A 22,116-nucleotide genomic window follows, 5' to 3' on the forward strand; every position below is an offset into this window, starting at 1 on the left:
AATGTACATTCAAAAAGTTGTGTTTGATGTGCATTCTCCGAAATAGATTTTAAGTATAAAATGCATTGTGAAATCTGATTTTTCTCTACCGCCCCAAACCCATATGATAATCTTCACCAAAAAAAAAAAAAAAAACCCATATGATAATTAATATGACAAAACTTAGCCTTCATAAGCTCAAGTGAGGGATGAAAAACTTGAAATAACCCGAGGAAAGACTCAGGCTTGGTGTCTTGCACTCTCGCATGTGCCAGAGTGAATTTTGCTTCTATGGTTGGTTTTAGTATTAAATTCCTTTCCAGAATAGTACAATTATTTCGGCCATATTAAGGGCATTTGGTCTAGTGGTATGATTCTCGCTTAGGGTGCGAGAGGTCCCGAGTTCAATTCTCGGAATGCCCCATTTTATTATAATCCCAAAATGTTTAATCCAATTTCGATTCCCCCAGGCCCCAGGGAACAAGGGCCAGGCCGCCGGATGCTTCATCGTGATTGCGCCAGTCCAAAGCTCGTCTTCTCATAGAAGACTTTTGGGCCTGAAGGGTCTCCTGAGTTTATTTTGGGTTGGGCTCGGGTTTGGAGAGATGCACAAACGTGAGTTTTGAGTGTGAAAATTGTCTGCTGCTGCATCGGTGCAGTGAACATTAAGTGATTGGAAGCCTTTGGTCGATGTTGATCGCACCTCATGCTCGTTACAGAAGATGTGGACTATTTTCCATCTGCTCCCTTGTGAAGCAACCATCTTCGGGCATGCACAGTGAGTTCCGCTGTATCACCCACACTCAGTGTCCTTTCTGTTTGTATTGTTTCATGGTATTTCCTTTTTTCTTTTTTTTCACATCCTTAAATGTAACACTATGCAACGGTTTAAGTGAAAATGATGGAGGGATGATAGGGTTGGTGATGCTATTATCAAACAGTGATGACTGATGATGTTGATATGTATAAAATGATTTCAATTGTGGCACTGATGCATTTAATTTTTTGGCGACACCGATAGGCATAACAGAAAAAGATCTTCTCCAACATCAACGATTTTTCAATCACTTATCTAAGTGGTTGGGAGGAATTGGACTTACATCCCCAGGTGTTGGGATGCATGTCCAAGCCCTCCAACCATTGGGTGGTGATTGAAGGAGAGTTGAACACGTAAGTTGTTGGAGAGGAATTGAATACCATAAATAACGGAAAAAGATCACCAACCAAGAGAATGCATCTTAGGGTTTTAGACGTTTCCCTTTCATTGAATGTAGCATGCCACATAAAGGTTATCCGGTCTACAGAAAACTAATGATTTAAAAGATCATAAATTTTATAGGGCTTTATGTTGCTTTCCGGAACTTGCACAAGGGCTTCTGCAGAGTTGGCCCAGACCCAATTGAGATCCCTACATTGAGTGGGCCTGGATCAAGTAGAAGAAGATGGGAAATGTGGAGTGGAACCTGAGGAATTTGTGGCTTTATCTGGTTACAAAGCAAATTAAAAAGGTGGGGAAGTAAAAAAATTTGAACCTAAGAAACCTTTGTAATCATTATTCAATATGATGTTATGAATTGCTAAAATTATTTTTACCCTACTCAGTAATGGTACATTTTAAATGTAAATATAATTTTGTTTTGTGACTGGTTCTGATCTAACCTGGTTCAACCAGCTGGCTTGTTCTAATATGTACTTTGTAGAGAAGTATGCTTCATGGTCTACTCACTAGAGAGTTAATAATACGACCGGATCGATAGGGACATATATGTGGAAGAAAAGCTCTCTCTACTTCATTTTCTGGACAAAAATTAATTTTCCTACGCTTCGGCAGTGAGGCCGAGAAGGCCCCTTTGGCCCTTTGGCCCTTTGGCCCTTTGGCCCTTTGGACTGTCCGTGGGGTGAATGGAACGTAGCCTTAGAGAAACTCGGTCCACAACTGTTTTGTCTCAATAAAAGCTCACATATAGGTAAATTGGTACTCTCAATTTAAAATTATTTATATTAAATTATATCTTGAAATTATTTACTAATAACTTTCATAAAGCCTTTGGCTTTTTAACATATCATGATACCATCTTCGTATTTATTCTGGATCAGAGAAACAAATCAGTTCAACTCTCCTATCTCTCTCTGATCCACTCTTCACGTTCTACAGTCGTTCAATGAAACTCTCTCCTCGTGAAACAACAATTGCAGGCAAGCTGAATCTAGCTAGCTAGCTTCATCCTTAGATATCTGCACAGTTGATTTTGATTAGGGGAAGCCAAAAATTCTAAATCATGATCATGGCCAGACACCCTTAGTTCAGTTAGCACCAAAAGCAGCAACAGTACTGGGCGTTCGTTGGAGGCTGACAAGGGAATAGTAAGCTCCGGAGGATCCCTTCGCCAAAAGTGCCGAATGAGTCCCTTTCTCCACCACCTTCCCCTTCTCCAACACCGCAATGAGATGACAGTTCTGAATGGTACTCAGACGATGCGCCACTACCACGCTTGTCCTCCCAACCATCACCCTCTCCAACGCCTCTTGGACCACCTTCTCCGACTGACTATCAAGCGCGCTTGTAGCCTCATCCAACAATAACACCGCCGGGTCCTTCAGTATCGCCCTTGCTATCGCTATCCTTTGCTTTTGCCCTCCAGATAACTGCACTCCTCTGTCCCCACACCAGGTCTCGTATCCTTCCTTCAGCGATGCTATGAAATCGTGAGCGTTCGCTGCCTTTGCCGCTACAAAGATCTCTGATTCGTCCACCTCACCTGAAGTTCCGTACGCTATGTTCTCTTTTATTGTCCCCGCGAACAATGCTGGCTCTTGACTCACCAACGCGATGTGCTTCCTTAGGGCCCTTAGATGGTATGACCTTATGTCTCTTCCGTCGATCTTCACCGTTCCTTTCAATGGGTCATAGAATCTCTCGATCAAACCAATGATGGTCGATTTACCTGACCCACTTTGACCCACTAGAGCCGTTGATTTCCCGGCTTCGATGTTAATGGAGAAACCTTTGAAAATGATGACATCGGGTCTCGCTGGGTAGGCAAAGTCAACGGCATGAATATCTATGCGACCGGTCAATTTATTAGGCTTGTGACCATCCGGGTCGTCTGGCTCAATGCGGGTAACTCGGTCAAGCACTGCGAAGACCGAACCAACCGCATCGGCTCCTTTAGATAAATCGGTGGTCATGGCTCCAGCATCAGCGATGACCCGACCGGTGCTGACTAGGATCATGAAGGTTTGGAAGAGGGCCTTGGAAGTGATGTAGCCCTCTGAGACTAGCCGTCCACCGTACCAAAAGTCAAGGGCCCAAGTGCAGGACATGAGGCTCTGGGAGGTGCCGAGACCGATGCCGGCGAACAAGGATTGGCGAATGCTTTCTCTACTTGGGCCTTCCTGGGCTCGTTCTAACATGGCGAGGATTCGGGCTTGCGAGGAGAAAGCGGTTACGGTGCGGAGATTGGAGACGGCTTCGGAGGCGAGCTTACTACTCTCGTCTTGGGATTTAATGGCCTGTTTGGACATACTCTTCAGTAGGACACGACGCGTGTAGAAACAAACGATGATCAAGGGTTGGATCGCGATCATAACGATGGCGAGTCGCCATGCAATGACCAGGCCCATGGTGCAGGCAACGACAACGGCTGAGATGGTCTGCACTATGAGAGCTACTCGATCTCCCACCAGTGATCTCACCTGCCAGTTCGTAACAAAAAATTTAAAATAAAAATAAATAACAATTTCTTTGTCAAATGAGTCACATGCATATATAATGTGGTTTTGTACCTTAATTAAAAATGAAAACAAACAAAACGTGACCATTTTTTTTTTTTTTTAATTTGGTTTCATTGATCGATAATTTTCAAGGAGAGAGTAACGAACTGGCAGGTGAGATCGGGAACTTAGGTAAAACTCATCCTTTAAACGACTATTTCAAAGAGAGAGAGACCTTATAACACCCTAATTCCAAAAAGTATCAACACCACTTATTAGAGACTTGGATAAAATTTATCATATATATATTTTATATATAATATATTAATAAAGCATAAAGTTAACAAAGATAAAAAAAAAATGAAAGCAATGGTTGATGTTTATTAGTTAATCCTTGTCAAGCAAATCCATCATGCATGACGAAACATAGGCCGATGAGTGTTTGATTTTAACTTAATCAGTATTTTATATGCATCTTCGTTTTATCTTTAACTAATTTTTTAAAATTCTTAACCATTTTTTAAGTGTTAGCTTATCCATCACCATCTAGTCTACAAGAAGTGGGGCAAGAGACCCTGATGAACTATGAATGACCTTGATGGGTTGATTAATTAAGATTTTATCCCATTTACATGCTCCATAACAACCAGAAAACTCCAAAAGATTAAAAAGAAACAGAATCTTAAGATCAGTTCATATTGGTCTAGGGAATTAAATTATTATGATAATAAAATTAACTCTAATCAGTCCCAATGATCCCCACCACCTGAGCTATGTAAAGGTAATTTTTTTTTTTTGGGGGGTGGGGGGATGAGATTGTTCTTTTGTCTTCTATTAGCTTGACTAATATAGAAATTTAGATAATTAATCTTTCCCTTCCATTTCAACCCTTAGAAGAAGTATATCCTTAAAAACAAAAAATTAAAAGCTACTTTACCTAGGGCTTAATTGGCCAAGTGAATCTCACCTAAGACATTCAACTTACCATGAAAAAAATATTGATCAATTATATATAAGTCGTGGTTTTACATGAAACAATACCATATGATTTAGTAAAAATGTCTTACATGAGCAAAGACTATTTGTGATGTTGTCAAAATTTGCAATATTCTTAAACATGGTTGAGTGCACGTGATAAATGATTCACATTCATCTCATTGTCAAGTTTCAATATTGGACAATTAAAGAAATAATTTAAACTTAAATGATAAAATAGAGTGTAATGAAGACTAAAAATCTAATCATGAGGTCATTTCACCTATAATGAATGAATTATTCTCTATGGATGATGGAAGACTTTTAATAAGAACATTCTAACATAAATAATGTGAAAAGGGTTAGACTCAAATGTTGTTGGACCCCCTGAATCATAAAGGATAAGAAGATTACAATCATATGGTTATTTAAAAGAGAAAATTCAATCAGAGCTTCAAAATGAAGTATTTAGCTAAAGACAAACATCATTGATCGTTTTGGTCAGATAGTTTTGTGTTTTCCCCCAACAAGAACTCATGGTGTCTTACATGTGTTGTCATTATCAACTCATGACCTACCCCCATAATCAGATTAGGAATCGGTCAATACCGATTCAATTCAATTTATGATCGAATTTGATTGATTTTCATCGATTTACCGATTCAAATTGTGAATCGGCATTGACTGATTGGGATGCTAATCCTAAGTTTGAAAAACCTATTGTATTCCCTTGGTCCATGGCACCATGGATATTCTTAATAGATACAATTAACATTTGTTATTAAGAAAGAGAGAGATGGTCCACTTACATGAGGTGTTTAGTGCTTTTTACTACTTTCACTAAAAGTTTAATGATTCAAATCCCCAGCACGACGAAGTTCATGTGAATATGAGGTTAGTATGGGCAAAAAAAAAAAAAAAAACTCACATGAGGTGTTTAGTGCTTTTTATTGCTTTCACTAAAAGTTTAATGATTCAAATCCCTACCATGACGGGGTTCATGTGAATATGAAGACAGTATGGGCCAAAAAAAAAAAAAAAAAAAATAGACATGGACGTACCACATTGGCATCCTTGGCAAGTCTGGAACAAATAGCTCCAGTAGAGTTCTCGTCCTGATCGAACCACCCGACCTCGAACGTAAGAATTTTAGATAACATTCTTTCCCTAACCCTCTTGGTCAAGTACTCACCCATGGCCGCAAAGCTGTAGTGTTGGCTTATGTTGATCAATAGGGAGAACACCGCCAGTGCCGTGAAGAACAGAGAATACTCCATCGTCTTCTTCTTTATCTCATGATGATCATGTAAGAAGTACACTGATATCATACTCCCCATCACAAATGCGTATATAGGTTGCACTGCCCCAAACAATATCGCACTCACACATCCTACGCTTGCTTGTTTCCACTCCGGAAGATTCAAAAGCAACAACCTCCGAAACGATGGCACAGGCAAGGTTCCATTCTCTGTCGACTCACCACCGTTGTCGTCTTGATTGTTCTCTGACCTTGCAGAGCTTGATCTACTAATGATCATGGACTGTCTCCTACTGCTGCTGCTATTGTTATTCCTGTCACCAAGGTTGGATGATAAGGAATACGCCAACGTTATTGTGGTGGGGTCCTCTACTTTCTTCTCCGATTGTTGGAGTCGGACGAGTGAAGTGTACAACCCGTTATCTTCCTGAATCAACTCCTCGTGTGACCCAGTCTCCATTACTTGCCCATCCTTCACCACAGCAATCACATCGGCATTACGGATTGTGGAGAGCCGATGAGCGATCACAATTGTTGTTCGTCCCACCGCTGCTTTGTCCAATGCTTCTTGAACGACCCGTTCCGATTCTGAGTCTAATGCACTAGTTGCCTCGTCTAAGAGAAGGATTCGAGGTGCTTTGATTATTGCTCTTGCGATTGCTATTCTCTGCTTTTGTCCTCCCGACATCTGAACTCCCCTCTCACCTACTTGCGTATCGTATCCTTGAGGCAATTGAGATATGAAGCTATGAGCATTAGCAGCTTTGCCCGCTGCAACAACCTCGTCAACGGTGGCATCTTCTTTCCCAAAGAGTATGTTTTCTTTAATGGAGGTAGCAAAAAGAGCTGGTTCTTGGCTGACTAGGCCCATTTGAGAGCGCAAACATTTGAGTTGAAGCTCATCAATGGCCACTCCATCCAGTAAAATCTCTCCATTAAGCGGATCATAAAACCTTTCCAGCAAAGCTATAACAGTTGATTTCCCGGAGCCGCTTCCTCCTACTAAGGCCACCGTCTTCCCCGCCGGCACTTTAAGGCTGAATTCTTGGAGGATTACATTATCAGGTCTTGATGGGTACGCGAAAACGACGTTTTTGAATTCAACATCCCCTGATACGCTCTCCAGAATTTCACCTTCCATGTTATCTGAATCAATTAAAGGTACCCTTTTTATGACCTCCATTATACGTCCTCCTGCAGAAGAAGCTTCAGAGAAGTACCTCAGATTCGAAAGCCCAGACCCCAATGCCCTACACAATACAAAAATTTTCAAATCAATTCACTACTTCAAGTATCAAACTGAAACAGAGTAATTCTGAAACTTAGTGAAAGAGAGAATTACAGGCCACCAACAGTGATGGAAGCTCCGACGGCGAAGACAGTCCCACCTTTCCCACCATGGTACATCACTAATCTGCTTCCATACCAAGACATGAAAGCCCAGATTGCAAAGGAGACGCCACTACTCCCAATAGCCAAACCTTTGGCTAAGCCCTGTTTCAGGCCAAACTTTATAGATCCCTGAAGCGCTGCAGAGAACTCTGCCATGGTCTTGTTTTCTCCCGCGAATGAGTAAACTGTTCTGATGGACGAGATCGCCTGTTCAACAATGGTACCAGCCTTCGTATACTCTTCTCTAATCTTCCTCGCTAAACCCATAAGGGTCCTCCCGTATATCATTCCTGGGATGACAAGAAGCACTACGAATGGGAACCCCACTAGTGCTAGCTTCCACATTAGCACAAGAGCTACCAAATAGCTCCCTATAAACATTGACATATTCATCAAGAAATTTGGAACCTGTTACACAATCAAGTTTAAAAATCAGACTAACAGATTTCAGATCTCTGCCATTTTAAAATTCTTTACTACATGCTCTGTTTTTTCGTTTTCAGAGGATCATAAAATTTTAAGAAACAGGGGACCTTTTCACTAATAGCATCTTGGATTACGAGACTATCGCCGGAGACACTCGTAATCACTTCGGCGGTGCTTGAAACCTGCAGATCAAAGTAACCCACTTCTTGCCTTAACACAGCTTTTAGATATCTGGCTCTCATCCTTGTGGCTTGTCTTTCCCCTGTTCTTGTCCAGCAATAACCTTCTGCAAATTACGAACCCAAACTCTATTTAATCACCAAGATTAACTTTTTACAAGATAAATAATCTCAAGAAGACAATACTTACCCAAGAAAGAGACGAACCAGCAGGCTATTCCCAAGTAGACTAGATCCACAGCATTCTATTACCCAGAAAATAAAACCTTAATCAGAACAAATGCGAATATTGGAATTGGAAGAAAAGCAAAAGGGGTTTTCCCCTTTTTCTTTTGGGTATAGTGGAGAATTTATACCTTGTTGATGTTGTGAACGAAGACGTGAGAATCTGTATTGGAGGCAGAACCAAAATTGTTCATGATTTTGCTAGTGATGAACAACATGACAGGAGTCATGAATCCATCACCTACAGCTCCAAGAAAACCCAGGAACATCAGCAATTTATCTATACTGTCAGCATGCATGAAGATGGAACGGATAGAGGAAAGGCTCTTCTTTTTAATGGAGCTATTCTTGCTCTGCAAAACTGCTTTGTCTTTATTACCCATTTTCTCCCTCTTCAGGGAGAAACAGAATCAGTATTACAGAGATTCACAAAGTTGACAAAACAAATGAACCAACACCAAAACCTCCTGAACTTCGTCTCTTTCACCAACTTCTGAGGCGCTCCCTTCCTCTCTCTATCACTCTCTGAGACACAACTGAACCGTAAGAGCTCCTCCCTTGATCCCTCTGTATTTATAATGCATTTTTTATATTGTTTAATGTTCATATATAAAATATGAGAAAAGTCACCTGAGCAAGCGATGTAGGGGCCATTTCTCTCTCTCTCTCTCTCTCTCTCTGCCCCTATTCCATGCTCCCCATTGGTTCATGGACTCAAATCTTCTGAGGTGAAATGTGAGTGGCAGTGAAGATCCAACGGCTAAGAGAGTTCGGCATTCATCCTAACCATTGGATCCTCACTGCCGTTCACTACTTCTCTGTAGAAGATTTTTGTGCTTGGCTCACTTCCCCCACCTCCTCGACTCATAGAACCCCTTCCCATGAAATAAATATGTGAGAGGCTTCTCTAAACTAATGGTAAAAAAGAACATAACAATGAGACTTGATAAGATGGTATCATAAATTAAAGAGTACAACAAGGTCATTCGATTACAACTACCAAAAAGAGAGATAAACACATAGGTGTAATTTCTTAGTATAAATATGGCAAAAGATGTCACGATAGGCAAAAATGGATAAGGTATGCATCTCTGATATAGACAATGGTTAATTACACATAGGAGATGATATGGTATCACATGTCCAATCTTAGACCCAAATTCAATCATTTACATTTTTAATATCAACCCAAATCCTAAAATAAGTTGATTTTTTTTTAAAATCGAGTAATCGGTTCAATTTGAATCCGATTCCTCGAACACTATATTTTGATCACCAGTCTCTTTAATGCTTTGTTTCGTCATATTACTAATTCTAATTGAACTAAAAATTGACGCGTGAACAAAAATTTGTAGGTATACTTGTCTACGAAAATTTCAATTTAAATCATTTTACCAGATAACATAAATAAAAACATGATTAAGGCTTAGTCAAGTGGGTAGAAATCGTCTGAAATTCTCATCTTGTACAATTCTATACAATTCCACCCTAAACGGTTGACACGTGTAAATATTTCATATCTACGGTTCAGATTAATCAATCATAATACAATGTTAATCAACCATAATACAATCTGAACCGTAGATATGGAATATTTACACTTGTCAGCCGTTTAGGGTAGAATTGTATGGAATTGTACAAGATGAGAATTTCAGACGATTTCTACCCTAGTCAAGTGGATCACCATACCAGAAAATTATGAATATTTATATAAAAAATATATTAGGGTAGAAGATATTGGGAATTAATATTTCTAGGATTCATTTTAATATTTAGAGTGATCGTCACTAATGACGCAAATGAGTGGGAGCTCTAGACTCTGGAGATCAATGTACTCCACCTTCCACGCTTCCACACTTGACACTTCCACCCGTGTGGCTTTCTTTAATTGTTTAGTACTTTTTTTGTTGTTTCAAAGAAGCTCCAGAGCAGTCAAAGCAATTTAAGTGATCATATGGGGGATCACTTTCCTCGAGTGTTACTATTTTTAGGTATCTTCTAATTTCTATTGCTCTGTCCTTTAATAGATACCCTCAAAAATCTGCAAATTGTTTCCTAATTTGGTTATGGAAATCTCTCTCTTTCTCTTATTATTTAGTGCATAAAATCAATATTGATATCAATCGCCATCGATACAGATCGGATTAGGTGTTGATATTAATCATGGTCTATATAAATTGATACAATTGATCTGATATAAATATTTAAAATCGTGCTCTCTCTCAAAGGGCAGTTCATCATATTAGGTCTTGTTTGTCTTCATCCCCTTATTCAAGAAAAACATGATTTGATTTTCATACTCTGAGATACTAGTTCGATCCCAAATGCCTTCCAAAATTAAGATAAAAGGAATATATTTTGATATAATAATTACGTTGATTTCATATGTTGTCCATCCATCGATGTTGTTCTTCTCATCTCCCAAGTAAAATTAAAGAGAGGATGGCTTCATTTTTATTTATTTATTTTTTAAAATGAAATATAGGTCCCACTTTATTGTATGGTATTAATCCACTCTCGCAAACATGGGCCTCTGGGAATAATCGTTTTTTAAATCTTATCTTCAAAGGCCAAACGTGACTTAATTATACAACTATGGAAGGAAAAAAAGCAAAAAATACAAAAAATTATAATTTAAGATATCAAAGTAAAATTATCTATATACTGGGGGGACTGGGGGACCTCTCTCAAGTCTCACCTTTTTTGTATAGGAAAGTAATTTACAAAATTATTAAATTCATAAGTTGACCCATGATATCTGCTATAATGCCTTTTAATTAAGAAACAACTTCAATATCATCTTACACAAATTAACTCTATCCACCTCATCTTTCCAATGCAATCCTTCCTTGCTAATTAATTCTTTCCATTATTTTTCGTAGGATCACATCTGGAGTCTCTTTACAGTTTACACAATTAATTTACTAATAGAGTTGGTGGACTTAGTGGAAGAAAGCCCTTTCCTCATTACTAGTTTGAGTTGGTTGGTTGTGGGTTCAAGTCGATATATTTCACTATCATTCGATGGTCTTGTGGAAGCATTGCTTATTGTTCGAGGGTTTTGTCCTTCAGTTCAATGAAATTTCAGATCTGATGTATGAAAAATTCTTGGACGATTTCAAGTTCCAACATATGAGATAGTAGAGATACCTATTAGACACACTGAATGTGTTCCATTTGAAAAATAACATATGTATAACTAAAATTATATATTTTGTTTAAAAAGAAAAAAAAAGGACAATGGCTTCATACATTGTTCACAGGTAAGCTTATGATGAAGCTTACTTCATTAAAAAGGGCGGAAAATAAAACACTTTTTTTTTTCTGTGAAATGTGGGGGTCCACCATTCGTAAGGGATGAACACGCTACCGATGTGAGATAAAACCTTCCACATCAATCATCAAGTCAATGAAAACACGGGAGAAAACCAACACCCACATGTCTAAAAAGAAAGTATGAGAAGGTGCATGACACCGGCGACGTTGCTATCATTTATCTTAATCAGAATAAAACTGGATGCAAAAACTTATGGTTTTGGAAAGTTTGGACATTAGACAATGGATTCCCATTATCCAAACTGAGCCTAATCAGAATGCACGAAATGTCTCCTGGAATCTAACAAAGCAAACCCAATTTACGGGGCCAATGCTGGACTACCTCGGGGGGGCCTGGGTTGAGGAGGCTCGCAATCGTGACAAAAGATCATAGGAAGGTCAGATCGAAGCGATCGATGGAACAATTAATTGATAGTTGGTAGTTGCTGATGAAAGTATCATGAAGTACACGTGGCCACCAAATCTTGTTTTGGAATTAGTTGTAGGGAACGATAAAAAATGTCAAATTCTGGAGATAATTACATAGATTTTTTTTTGGATTTAGGTCAAGATGATCATTGATACTTTGGAGTTCTAATGCTTGGGAGTCCTCTTTGAGCTCCAAACCCAAATTCAAATGGCCACTTGATCACCACTTCAGTTGCTTCTTCTATTGTTATTATTGTGTTGTGTTATTTGTATAATGGAGAAAACGACGTTCTTCGATCCTATGGTTGGTGCAAGGCCAATGAGGAGGTGCATATGCGTATAAATAAGGGACATGTTTTTAGATTTTACAGAAATGGGGGTGTTCTTTTACCGTCCTCTATGTTTAAGTAGAGACTGCACAACTAATAAGTGTTCATTTTTCTGCGTATAATATATCTGTGTTTTTTCCTTGAACAAACCCACGGTCCACCATTCAGATAAACCAAAGCACATTACAAGCCCATGCTTATCAAAATTTTGATTAAATTTTATGCAGGCAATCCAAATCGCTATAGAGATATATAACATCTTTGGATTATTACATACTATTCATCCAACTTTATTTCTCAGGCTAGAAAGTACTCACAATTTTAAAATTTTCTTATATTTCAATGGCTATAAATTTTTTTAGATATAATTTCTATCTATAATTATATTTCAGGGGTTATTTCATCACAAAGATAAAACTTATCAAGGAAGGGAGGGTTTTATGTAATAAATGGGAAAAACATGGACATATCTTCCGTTGTGTATGCCCTCTCATACTTATTGGCAAAAACTTCTTTCCCTCTCTTTAATAACATGTGGATCATTTATATGATAAGTTAACTCCGTGTGACACTTTCTTTCTCTCTTCCATCCCCCATTAACTTGGAGTGTAAGATGCCAATACACTCTATCCGTATGTCAATCCTTTGCTCATAATAAATATATGAGAATACGAGAGTATGGAGTAAGAGTCACCCCTATAATATTTGTGGTCTACAATTATGTAATAAGCATGCTTGGATGAGAAAACCTCACCAATTTATGTCCATGTATAAAAGTAAAAAAATAGAAACATTTCAAAATCACCAAATCAATTGTTATCATTAGAAAATAATTATATATATATATATATATATTTTTTTTCTTCACTTAATATATCTAATAGATTTGCATGGACAAAAATCTATAAGATTAGAATTTTCTTTTGAATTTTAGTGTGCTAAGCATGGCAAGAGTATTGTATTTAAAATAAAATATTTTATATCATTGTCCTTCTTTTTGGTAAATATAATTATGTACCATTGTCATGAGTAATTTCTAGAAGAAATATTACTTTAATTAATCATTTCAAAGATAAATTAATTGATTTAATGCTAACTAATGACCATATGTCATTGCTTGAATCACCTTTTGTTATTAATTGATTTTAATTAATACAATATAAATCACACTCTACACCCTTCCATAAATAATGTGAGATTACACGTTTTCCACTACTTTAACCATATTTTTCATGCTATAGACCTGTAAATCAGTTGTTTGTTCTCCAATAGATGTTTAATATTCCTCACGAAAAAAAAAAAAAAAAAAAAAAAAAGAAAGAAAAGAAAAGAAAAGAAAAAAAAGAAAAAAAGGAGAGAGAGAGACCCTCTTCTTCTGCTAACCCTCCAATTATTATTTCTTTTTCTAAAAGATAAGGACAATACAAAAATGAGGGGTAGATATACAAAATTCTAAGGAATATGATCATCAATTGTGGATCCCACTTGAGTTGTTGTGAGAAATTGAGAATAGCTTTATGCTGCACCAAGAATGATACTGTTATCAAATACTTAGTTTAAATAGATGGTTGTTAAATTAATCGAAAAAATGGACAATAAAAAGAAAAGGGAAAAAGTTTCCTGCAAGGACAAAATATTATAATCGCTCGTGTGAGTTTTGGTTTATTGTTTTCTTTCTCCTATTCTAATCATGTGAATTATACCATTTTCTTCTTCATCATTGGTGTTGATATGGAAGATTCCCCCACTGGCTCCGTTGAAATACTCCTCCAAGTAAAAATTAACAAAATAAAAATTCGAGGAATCAAATGATGTATCTTATAAATAAATGATGGATAGAAAATTAAGAAGTGAAGCTTCTTCCTATTACCTTTAAAAGGAAAAGAAAATTTCAAAACAACATGAATTATAGTGGTGAGAGGACATATGGTTACAGCTTTAGATCAAGTGCCAAAACATATGGAATATAATTCACAGAGCCCACACATCCGATTCACTAATTAATTTTATGAGATAAATAATCGAATCATTAGAGGTCATTTATTTACTTATGAGGTACCTAGATAAAATTTTAATTGTTTCAGAATTTTCATATATATTTATTTTATATTTTTCTATGTATAAATTTATTATTATCATTATTTTAAATTAATTAATAGACCAAAACATGAAGATCACTTTATGAGAAACTATGTCGTTGAAGAGAAGTCAAAAGCAATGTTTAACTCCAGCAAAAAAATCAAGCAGATCTGATATTGTAAACTAAAGAACATAGCTAGGACCCCCACCCCCCCACCATCTCAGAGTGTCAAAAGCTAATTAAAGCTATTGGAGGCAAGATGGATGGTGGTTAGAGAGTTTTCATTAATCTTGGACTTAATTTAGTTATACTTCTTTGGAGCTTCAAGCACCTCTGGATATGTAGATTATCATCATTGCCCATTCTAGGGTGACACCATTCAGCCAAGAATTTAAATGATACTAAATCTGTCATGGCCTTATGTCACAAAGCATGAAAATGACCTCCAACTTTGTTGAGATGTTTGTGTGATGGAAAGCCATAATGGCTTTCTTTGTTTTTTACACCTTTTCTTTTTTGGGTAATTCTGCTTTGCGTGATCATGATTGGTTATCTTGAATCTGTTATTAAACTAAATTTATCCTTCTTCGTATAATAGGGAAATCTTTTTGTCCTACATCGGATAATAATTCTTAGTGAAAAAAATTCTTATTAGTAGAGTTTTTCATCACAATAGTGAACATAGAAACTCTTCATCCAAGATAATTAAATGTTATAATTGGACTCTTGAAAAAGCAAGTCTCATTGTTTGCTCTTATCCCCTACCAACGAAGAAGACGGGTTTTCTTTTTCCTCATTGTAGGCGAAAGAAAATTTTTCAAAAAAATAAAATAAAATAAAACAATGCAGTCTAAATTATTATGTCATATAATCACAACTACCCCTTATATGATTTGCATAAAATGGTTTACATGCTTAAATCCTTAGTGTAATCTTGTACAGTTAGTTACATGAAGACTATTACTTTTCTTTTAATCATCTTCCCTACTGGTTACGTGCCTTAAGGAACAGTTTATAGGGTTAGCTTACCCAGCTTAGTATGGCGCTGCTGTGTTGCATTTTGAAATTGCACAATCACAATCACAATCACAATCACAATCACAAACAGACCCCCACACACAAAGAGCTCGTGGAGACGTATGGTTTTATCAGGAAAGAAAGAAGAAGAGAGGAAGCAAGTCTCAATCTTTAGCGTTGGAATTAATAATGATATTGAATATGTGTGGACTTTGGAGTTTTAAGTTGATCCCAACCCGTGAAGGAGTGAACAACTAATGCTTACTCACAATTGTTGGAGTTCTACGTGAAAGGCGGTAAAGTTAAGTTCTACCTAAATCCATAAAAAGTGGTATCAAATCCGATTCTAATGGAATCGATTCTCAATTTTAATAACAACTAGTTTTCAATGCATTAACTTGCTAGAAAGTAGAAAATGTTTCCCTCTCAAGTTAGGGATTCCCACTACAGAAAAATCCCAAATTAATACTCATTTTAAGTTATGACTGATGAGATCAAGCTTCATATTAGTTTCATTATTATAAAATTGCCAACTACTTGGGTCTTGGAGGTCAATCTTTTCTTTCCCTTATTAAAAAGAAAAGCTACATGAATCTTTTTGTGCTCTATTTACTAGATATAGTGTAGGGTCCAAACAGGTAAGCCATCCAATCCAACACTAATTTTCTTCCTAGCTAGTGGCTGTTAATGGCCACTCAAATAGCTTTTAACAGACAAGAGCCAAGCTGGTGGGGACTTCAGGGGAAAACAAATTGATAGACTTAAAAACAGAAGAGTTATTCTTTGTTTTTTTTGGTAAAAACAGAAAAGTTATTCAGAGTTTGTACTTGTGTGTGTTTAATCATTTAACAAGGAACCCATTCAAAGTTATATTCAACCCAGCTTTTACTTTACAAATCCTTCCTTTTTTTTTTTTTTTTGGTTCTTTTCTTGGTAGACAATGCCAGCCATGGAAAGGATATGAAAGTTCTATCTTTTGCAGTAGTGGAATTTGTTATTTTCTTACATATTCTTCCTGGCCAGGGAAAGATGTATACACATGGGAGAGGGTATAAATTGTTGGTTTCATTAACTTGCAAGGCAAGCATTTCTAGGATATAAACTGAGTGATCAAGAGTGTTTAAACATTTAAGTAGGAAATCCAAAGTTGAAATCCAGCTTTATTTACTTTAGAATGCTTTTCCCAAAATTTCCCGAGTCTTAGTAGACAATGCCAGTAGAGAACGGTGTGGCCTGTGGAGTATGTTCATCCTTTTGCAGTTTAGTGGAATTTGATTTCCCAGAAATATTCTTGCTGGCCAGGCAAACTCGATCTACATCGATCACTGCATATATACACATGGTATGGTGCAGGTGTCATTACCTTGCAAGCTAGGCAAGCATATTTTGGATTACTTAGATTATACTATCACACTTCGAAATAAACTCGGATACATTGGTAAGCCCAACATATACTCCATCTCTATCTGGTAGCCCTTTCTTAGCGGTTTCTCTCTGGCATTAGGTCGTCTTTGTCGCATTAGGGTTAGGACCATGGTTTCAAGTCTCGATATCATATTGGTCATATTGAATCGGTATCGGCTGAGACCAATCCTCGATCCCTGACTGATCTGGATCGATTATCCATATCATTTCAGGGGTAAAACAGTAAAAAATTGTACTTTGAAAAAAAAAAAAAAAAGCTAAGGCAAAACTGACTGATACATGTTGATCCGACCCAATCTAGGCTGGTATCGAGATATCAATACTGTCCCCTAAATCCATAGTTGGACTGAGGATCAGCTACTCTAATACCATTGATACGAATTTGGGAAGAACTCAACCCCATGAATTGGTTGACAAGGTGAGGAAATCCACGACCGGGCCATATCAACCCACATCAAATTCCTTTTGTGACCGATGTGAGCTCAATCCCCATATGGCTGATATGAGATTGTAATGTAAAAGGTTCGGACTACTCACGTCCATGTCTTGAGGGTGGTCACCTTGTGCAAAAATGACAGAGGTTTTATTGACTCCAAACTCGCTCTTCCTAGGACCAGGGGTATCAGTTTCCAGCTTGAACCTAAACGAACACTTATTACCACTTTGATCTTGGTTTGGGGTGTGATGAAGCAAGGAGAAACTAACCAAAACCAGACTGAACAAACCTGAAACCGATATAAAACCTAGACCAAAATGCATATATATGAAAAACTAAACTGATAGCAATCCGAAAACTACCCTTTATGTCAACCAGATAAAAAACTGATCCAAATCAAGCCGAAACCAAAATCAATTTTGATTTAATAATTTAATTTGTTATCAGTTTAAAACTAATTCAACTAAATCGAAACCAGACTGAACCGACCGATTGACACCTCTACCCTATAATAGCCCTTTTATATATACTAAATGGCTTAATGTGTTTCCAACCCACAAAGGAAGAGTGAAGAAATGAGTGATTGAAGAAAAAAGAAAGTGGATAATCCAGAAACCAAAGTTACACTCAAAACAGATGAATGAAGACAAGTAGATGATGCGTTGGTTGCATGGACATGATGGGATGGCATAAGATTTTAAGTGGGTTCAACAATCAAATATAAAACCACAGTGCGAGTTGACTCACCCAAACATGACCAAACGCCCTACTTCTTGTTTACTTGTCTAGTGAAAACGTGGCCCATCACCGGCCCATCACCTCACTGATCACCCGGCCGGCCAAAGTGGAACCGCAATGGGAAGGTGGGCCTTATGAACCTCTCGGTACGTCACCAAGAAAGAAGACAAAGATATAAAGAACGGTTGAGAATGTGCCTAATACCAGAACTAACCCCAATATGCCCCAGTCAACCCTAGAGGAATCGAGTGGGTGAACAGTAGATGACACCCATCGATGCACACTCTTGGAGTTTCTAATGAAAGGATCTTAAATGACACGTGGTTGGTCCAACCTATGATATGATATTTTTTAACAGCTGGGTTTCATGGTTTTTAAAACGCGTTGTCTCATACAAGGAGGTCATATTGTAGAAATACAATCTTAAAACGATGTAAAAGATAATGAAAAAAAAAACAGAAACAATAGTAATGCACATAGGTTTACGAGGTTCTGTCAGGTTACCTATGTTCTCGGTGAGATGAGGTCCTGCTTTACCATCAATGGACACACCTCTCATTATTTTTTGCATTACAGAGAAAGAAACTCTCGTTACAAATAAATAGCAAAAAAACCCTAATCTGAAAAGTACAAAACTGCCTTAAAATAAAAAATTTGAGTAGGGGCCCTACACCCTCGCTATGCAAAGGGGCTTCTGCCCCCTTCAACCCCCACTGATTAAATTGTGATGGATTAAACCCTAATCTGGAAAATGCTGAGGCGCCTGCATCAGTACTCCATGGATCAAACTGTGACAGAACACAAGACATCGTACACCAATAATTATATATGTGTATTCTATAACAAACGATGTGGGCGGAATTTTTTGTTGTTTATAGGATCCACACTGTCTATTGTTTCTTAGAGCTTCTAAGGACCAAACTGAGAGGTAGCACTATAGACAAAGATGGATTTGTGAATGAGAAACACAAGTTTCCTATATAGTGTGACAATTTGCTTAAGTGGGCTTGTTGGACGTAATCGTAAGAAACACTTTTTATTTAATCCCTGTAGTTTTCCTTTATGATCCAAAAATTCGGAAAGACTTGTTGGAAATCATCAATTAGGTTGGTCCGACCGAGAAAGGCATGGGAGCAAAGAACTCACTCCCTCATTGAAGAAGAAAATTCTGAGCTTGAATCCGTGGAAAACATATTCTCCATAGGAAACCTTAAACTTGAATTACATGTGAAGTAATAAAACCATTGGTAGTACTTGGGACTTCACCCAACATTTATAAGACCTACCACTCTATTAAGATCTCACTTTAGGAGTCGTTTTCAACCGTGGTGTAGCACAAGCTCCACCCATTGATGCCTAATAGGTTTTTCTTTTGGAGATAGCATCCCATCTAATTCACCACCATAGGTGAAGTGAAATTGTCTCCTAACATGAGTCCAATTTGGTGAGGTTTAAACCCTTAAGACTTGATGAACCAGCTCCAATTCAATTTTGCTCCCTCAACTTTTTGCCTCTTTTGAATATGTGTTCAAGCAAAGTACCATCATATTCCACCTTGATCTCAACTATTATGAGCAATAGGGCTTTAGTGGGTTACATTAACCCACTCACTACTTTGAAATTTGTCCTCATAGTGGTAAGCCAAGAAGGAAATCTTTTCCCTTGTGTCTCTAGGGTTAGCGGAGCTTCGAATTAGTGCGGGTCTATTTCATTCATCATTCAGTAGTAGTATACACAAAATGGATATCTTATTGGGAAAAATATCCTCTCCAACTTCAACCATTTATCTCCTAGGTATCCAACTGTTGGGACGATATGGACACACATCCTTGGGTGTTGTTAGGTATTGGGATGCATGTCCAAGTCCTCCAGGTCATTGGATGGCAAGGGGTAAATGGCTGGACGCCCAAGTTGTTGGAGAGGAGTTGGATCCATCTGGTTGTGTTTAAGGTTGGGGGGAGTAGGGGTGTCAATCGGTCAGGTCGGGTTTAGCTGGCCCATACCCTCGCACCTTGGCCTGCCTATTTAAGGAATGAGTCGGTATCGATTGGTCTCGTGTCAGGCTCGCTTGGGTTCCGGGCTTCTTCTAATCGGGCTATGATCGGGTTTGAACTGGATAATGTACCTAAAAAGCCTTAAATGGTCTTTAAATGTCTTAGAAGAAATGTTAATATACTTTATTAATGATTAACAAGTTAGAAAGAGATATTACACTTAATTATAAAATATTAATATACACTTTATGCTATCAAAAAACAAAAAAAAATATACATATAAACGTTCGGCTAAAAATGTCCGGTCAAGTCGGGCTAGTAAATGGGTTGGGCCTGTTGGGTGCCCATTGGTATTACCCCTTGGACCATGTACTATCTTTTTATAAACAGGCCGGGCCTATGACCAACACATTTAATAATTGGTGTGGGTTACACCGATCTTTAAATGGTCGGGCCCAATCGATCAATCGGTGTGACTTGAGATCGACAACCCTAGGGGGAGGGACTTCTTAACCAGGTTTATTTTTTGTTCATCTTTTCAAAATGGATCATTTGACATGACATGACCCACTGTACCTTCACTAGCTTCTTGATGCATAAGCTGGGACAGTGAGGCTTCTGCTTTTAGCATGAGGCTAGTACATGCAGGTATATATTAAGCTCATCTAAGTCTTGGCCTATAACTCGTTGGGCCTGTGTGAGGATTTTAACAACATCGACCATGTAGGTAAGGAGCAACTCGATTAAGCCCAGATCCCATTTAAATGGGCCAGTTGGGCAAGGCTTGGTCATCCATTCGTGGAGTTGGTTTAAGAGTAAAAGCCCCGTTCCATATTAAGTTTGAATCGGCCATACTTGATCCCGATTTCAACGATTCCAGAGTGGTCGATTCCGATCTGATCTTATCGGACGGAACGGGCTGTGTCGGATTCCACACCAATTCCGTATTTAAATTCCTTCGCTTTAAAAAGGCTCTTTCACCGTTCTGGAGATCAAAAGCGCAGAAGGCGGGAAAAAAAAGAGGCTCAGTCATTGGAGTGCAGGACACGAGTCCAGTAATGGCGGGACGCGATTCTCAAACTCAAAAGCCACTCCAAACCGTAGTATGTAGTCCAATAAGCTCTGCCGGAGGCTGCAACTCAAGCAACTCAAGCTCTAGAGATTTAGATCTCTTCTGGTATTTAATCGATGACTGTTATTGGGTCTCTTCTTGTCTATTTCACCGATTTCTACTCAAATTACATCCAGACCAAGCTTTTTTTAGGGTTCAAGAAGAGGTTTACAAAGTCCGGATTGATTTCGAGGCTCTTAAGGTGCCTGTTGAGGCCTTATTTGTAGAATCGAAGTGTTTTTTTTCCCCCTCTTTCTGAATCTGGATGGATCGATGGTTGTGCTTGGATCATGCAAAGAATGAGGAGGGAGTGCACACTAGGTAATTTTCGTTTTTCTCATTCTTCAAACTAGTCTTCTACAATTGTCAATCTAATCCTTTAATTGCTGATGCAGAGATGAATTTATTAGGCAAATGTTAGGGCTCAAGAAGAAGATGACGTCAACCTGATGCGATTTTCTATCTTGGTTTTTGACTCTGTCATTTGTCTCCTGCATGGATAAGAAGTAAGCATGGAAGGTGAAAATTTTAACTTTTCCAATAGAATTTAGACTCTGCTTTTGCTAGGATTTGACCCTTTAGATACATAAAACTAAAACTAAAGAGTTACAAACTTCAAGAATGGGCAGTCAGGTAGGATTTGAATCTTCTGTATCAAGTTCTCTTGAGTTCCATTCTGTATGAAGGCACCTTTGTGGCCTTAGGCCCTTATGGCATGGTTGATGGAGTTCGAACAAAGTTGCTCAATCTGATTTTATGAGGGTTTAGCCATCATGTTGAACCAAATCCAATCACATAGAAAGAGAAGTACTACCAGTAAACAATTATTAGCTGTTATTTTACTCTGATTTGCGTTTTGTAGCCTTCACTGGGGCAAAACTACATATCATTAATTTACTCTCAAATTACTCATGCAGGAAATTTTGGGAGATGTTGACCTATAATTTGCACAACGATACCATTGAACTCTCATCAACCACATGTAAGGGTGCGGCATAGTTTGTTATTTTTCTTTTAATTCTGCTTAATATGTTTGCTGTTGCTTATAGTTTGAAATCACTTCTGTCTTTTTTTTAAAAGGGGGGGGGGGGGGG

General features: G+C 37.9%; 2 protein-coding genes and 1 non-coding gene across 8 annotated transcripts in view; 2 read left to right on the forward strand and 1 right to left on the reverse strand.

Annotated features, from left to right (window-relative positions):
- The first annotated feature begins 330 nt into the window (after positions 1–330).
- TRNAP-AGG lies at positions 331–402 on the forward strand. The gene has a single exon. It is a non-coding gene; the product is annotated as a tRNA-Pro (tRNA).
- A 1,541-nt stretch (positions 403–1,943) lies between these two features.
- On the reverse strand, positions 1,944–8,679 carry LOC122075560 (ABC transporter B family member 15-like). Its single transcript, XM_042640628.1, has 6 exons — positions 8,280–8,679; positions 8,114–8,168; positions 7,852–8,030; positions 7,269–7,726; positions 5,730–7,176; positions 1,944–3,675 (listed from the first exon to the last, which is right to left on the reverse strand). Exons 1-6 carry the CDS (start codon positions 8,529–8,531, stop codon positions 2,284–2,286), a joined length of 3,783 nt encoding a protein of 1,260 aa, XP_042496562.1. The 5' UTR covers positions 8,532–8,679; the 3' UTR covers positions 1,944–2,283.
- A 12,248-nt stretch (positions 8,680–20,927) lies between these two features.
- LOC122075387 (TORTIFOLIA1-like protein 4) overlaps positions 20,928–22,116 on the forward strand; it is a 6,997-nt gene continuing 5,808 nt past the window's right edge. For 4 of the 6 annotated variants that reach the window (XM_042640382.1, XM_042640384.1, XM_042640380.1 and 1 more), the window contains exons 1-3: positions 20,928–21,343; positions 21,418–21,541; positions 21,940–22,004. The gene's annotated coding sequence lies outside the window, so the exon portion shown is untranslated. The remainder of the gene's footprint in view (positions 21,344–21,417; positions 21,542–21,939; positions 22,005–22,116) is intronic. The other 2 variants (XM_042640381.1, XM_042640385.1) reach the window with 2 other exon arrangements.

Source organism: Macadamia integrifolia, chromosome 4 (assembly GCF_013358625.1).
Source record: "Macadamia integrifolia cultivar HAES 741 chromosome 4, SCU_Mint_v3, whole genome shotgun sequence".
Lineage (NCBI taxonomy): Eukaryota > Viridiplantae > Streptophyta > Magnoliopsida > Proteales > Proteaceae > Macadamia > Macadamia integrifolia.

Excerpts from the sequence above, each read along its gene's own strand:
- LOC122075560 (XM_042640628.1), bottom strand. The coding sequence starts at position 8,531 with ATGGGTAATAAAGACAAAGCAGTTTTGCAGAGCAAGAATAGCTCCATT. Across the intron at positions 7,177-7,268 it reads TCCATCACTGTTGGTGGCCT|GGCATTGGGGTCTGGGCTTT; the intron begins GTAATTCTCTCT and ends TGTATTGTGTAG. Across the intron at positions 3,676-5,729 it reads TTGCCAAGGATGCCAATGTG|GTGAGATCACTGGTGGGAGA; the intron begins GTACGTCCATGT and ends ACGAACTGGCAG.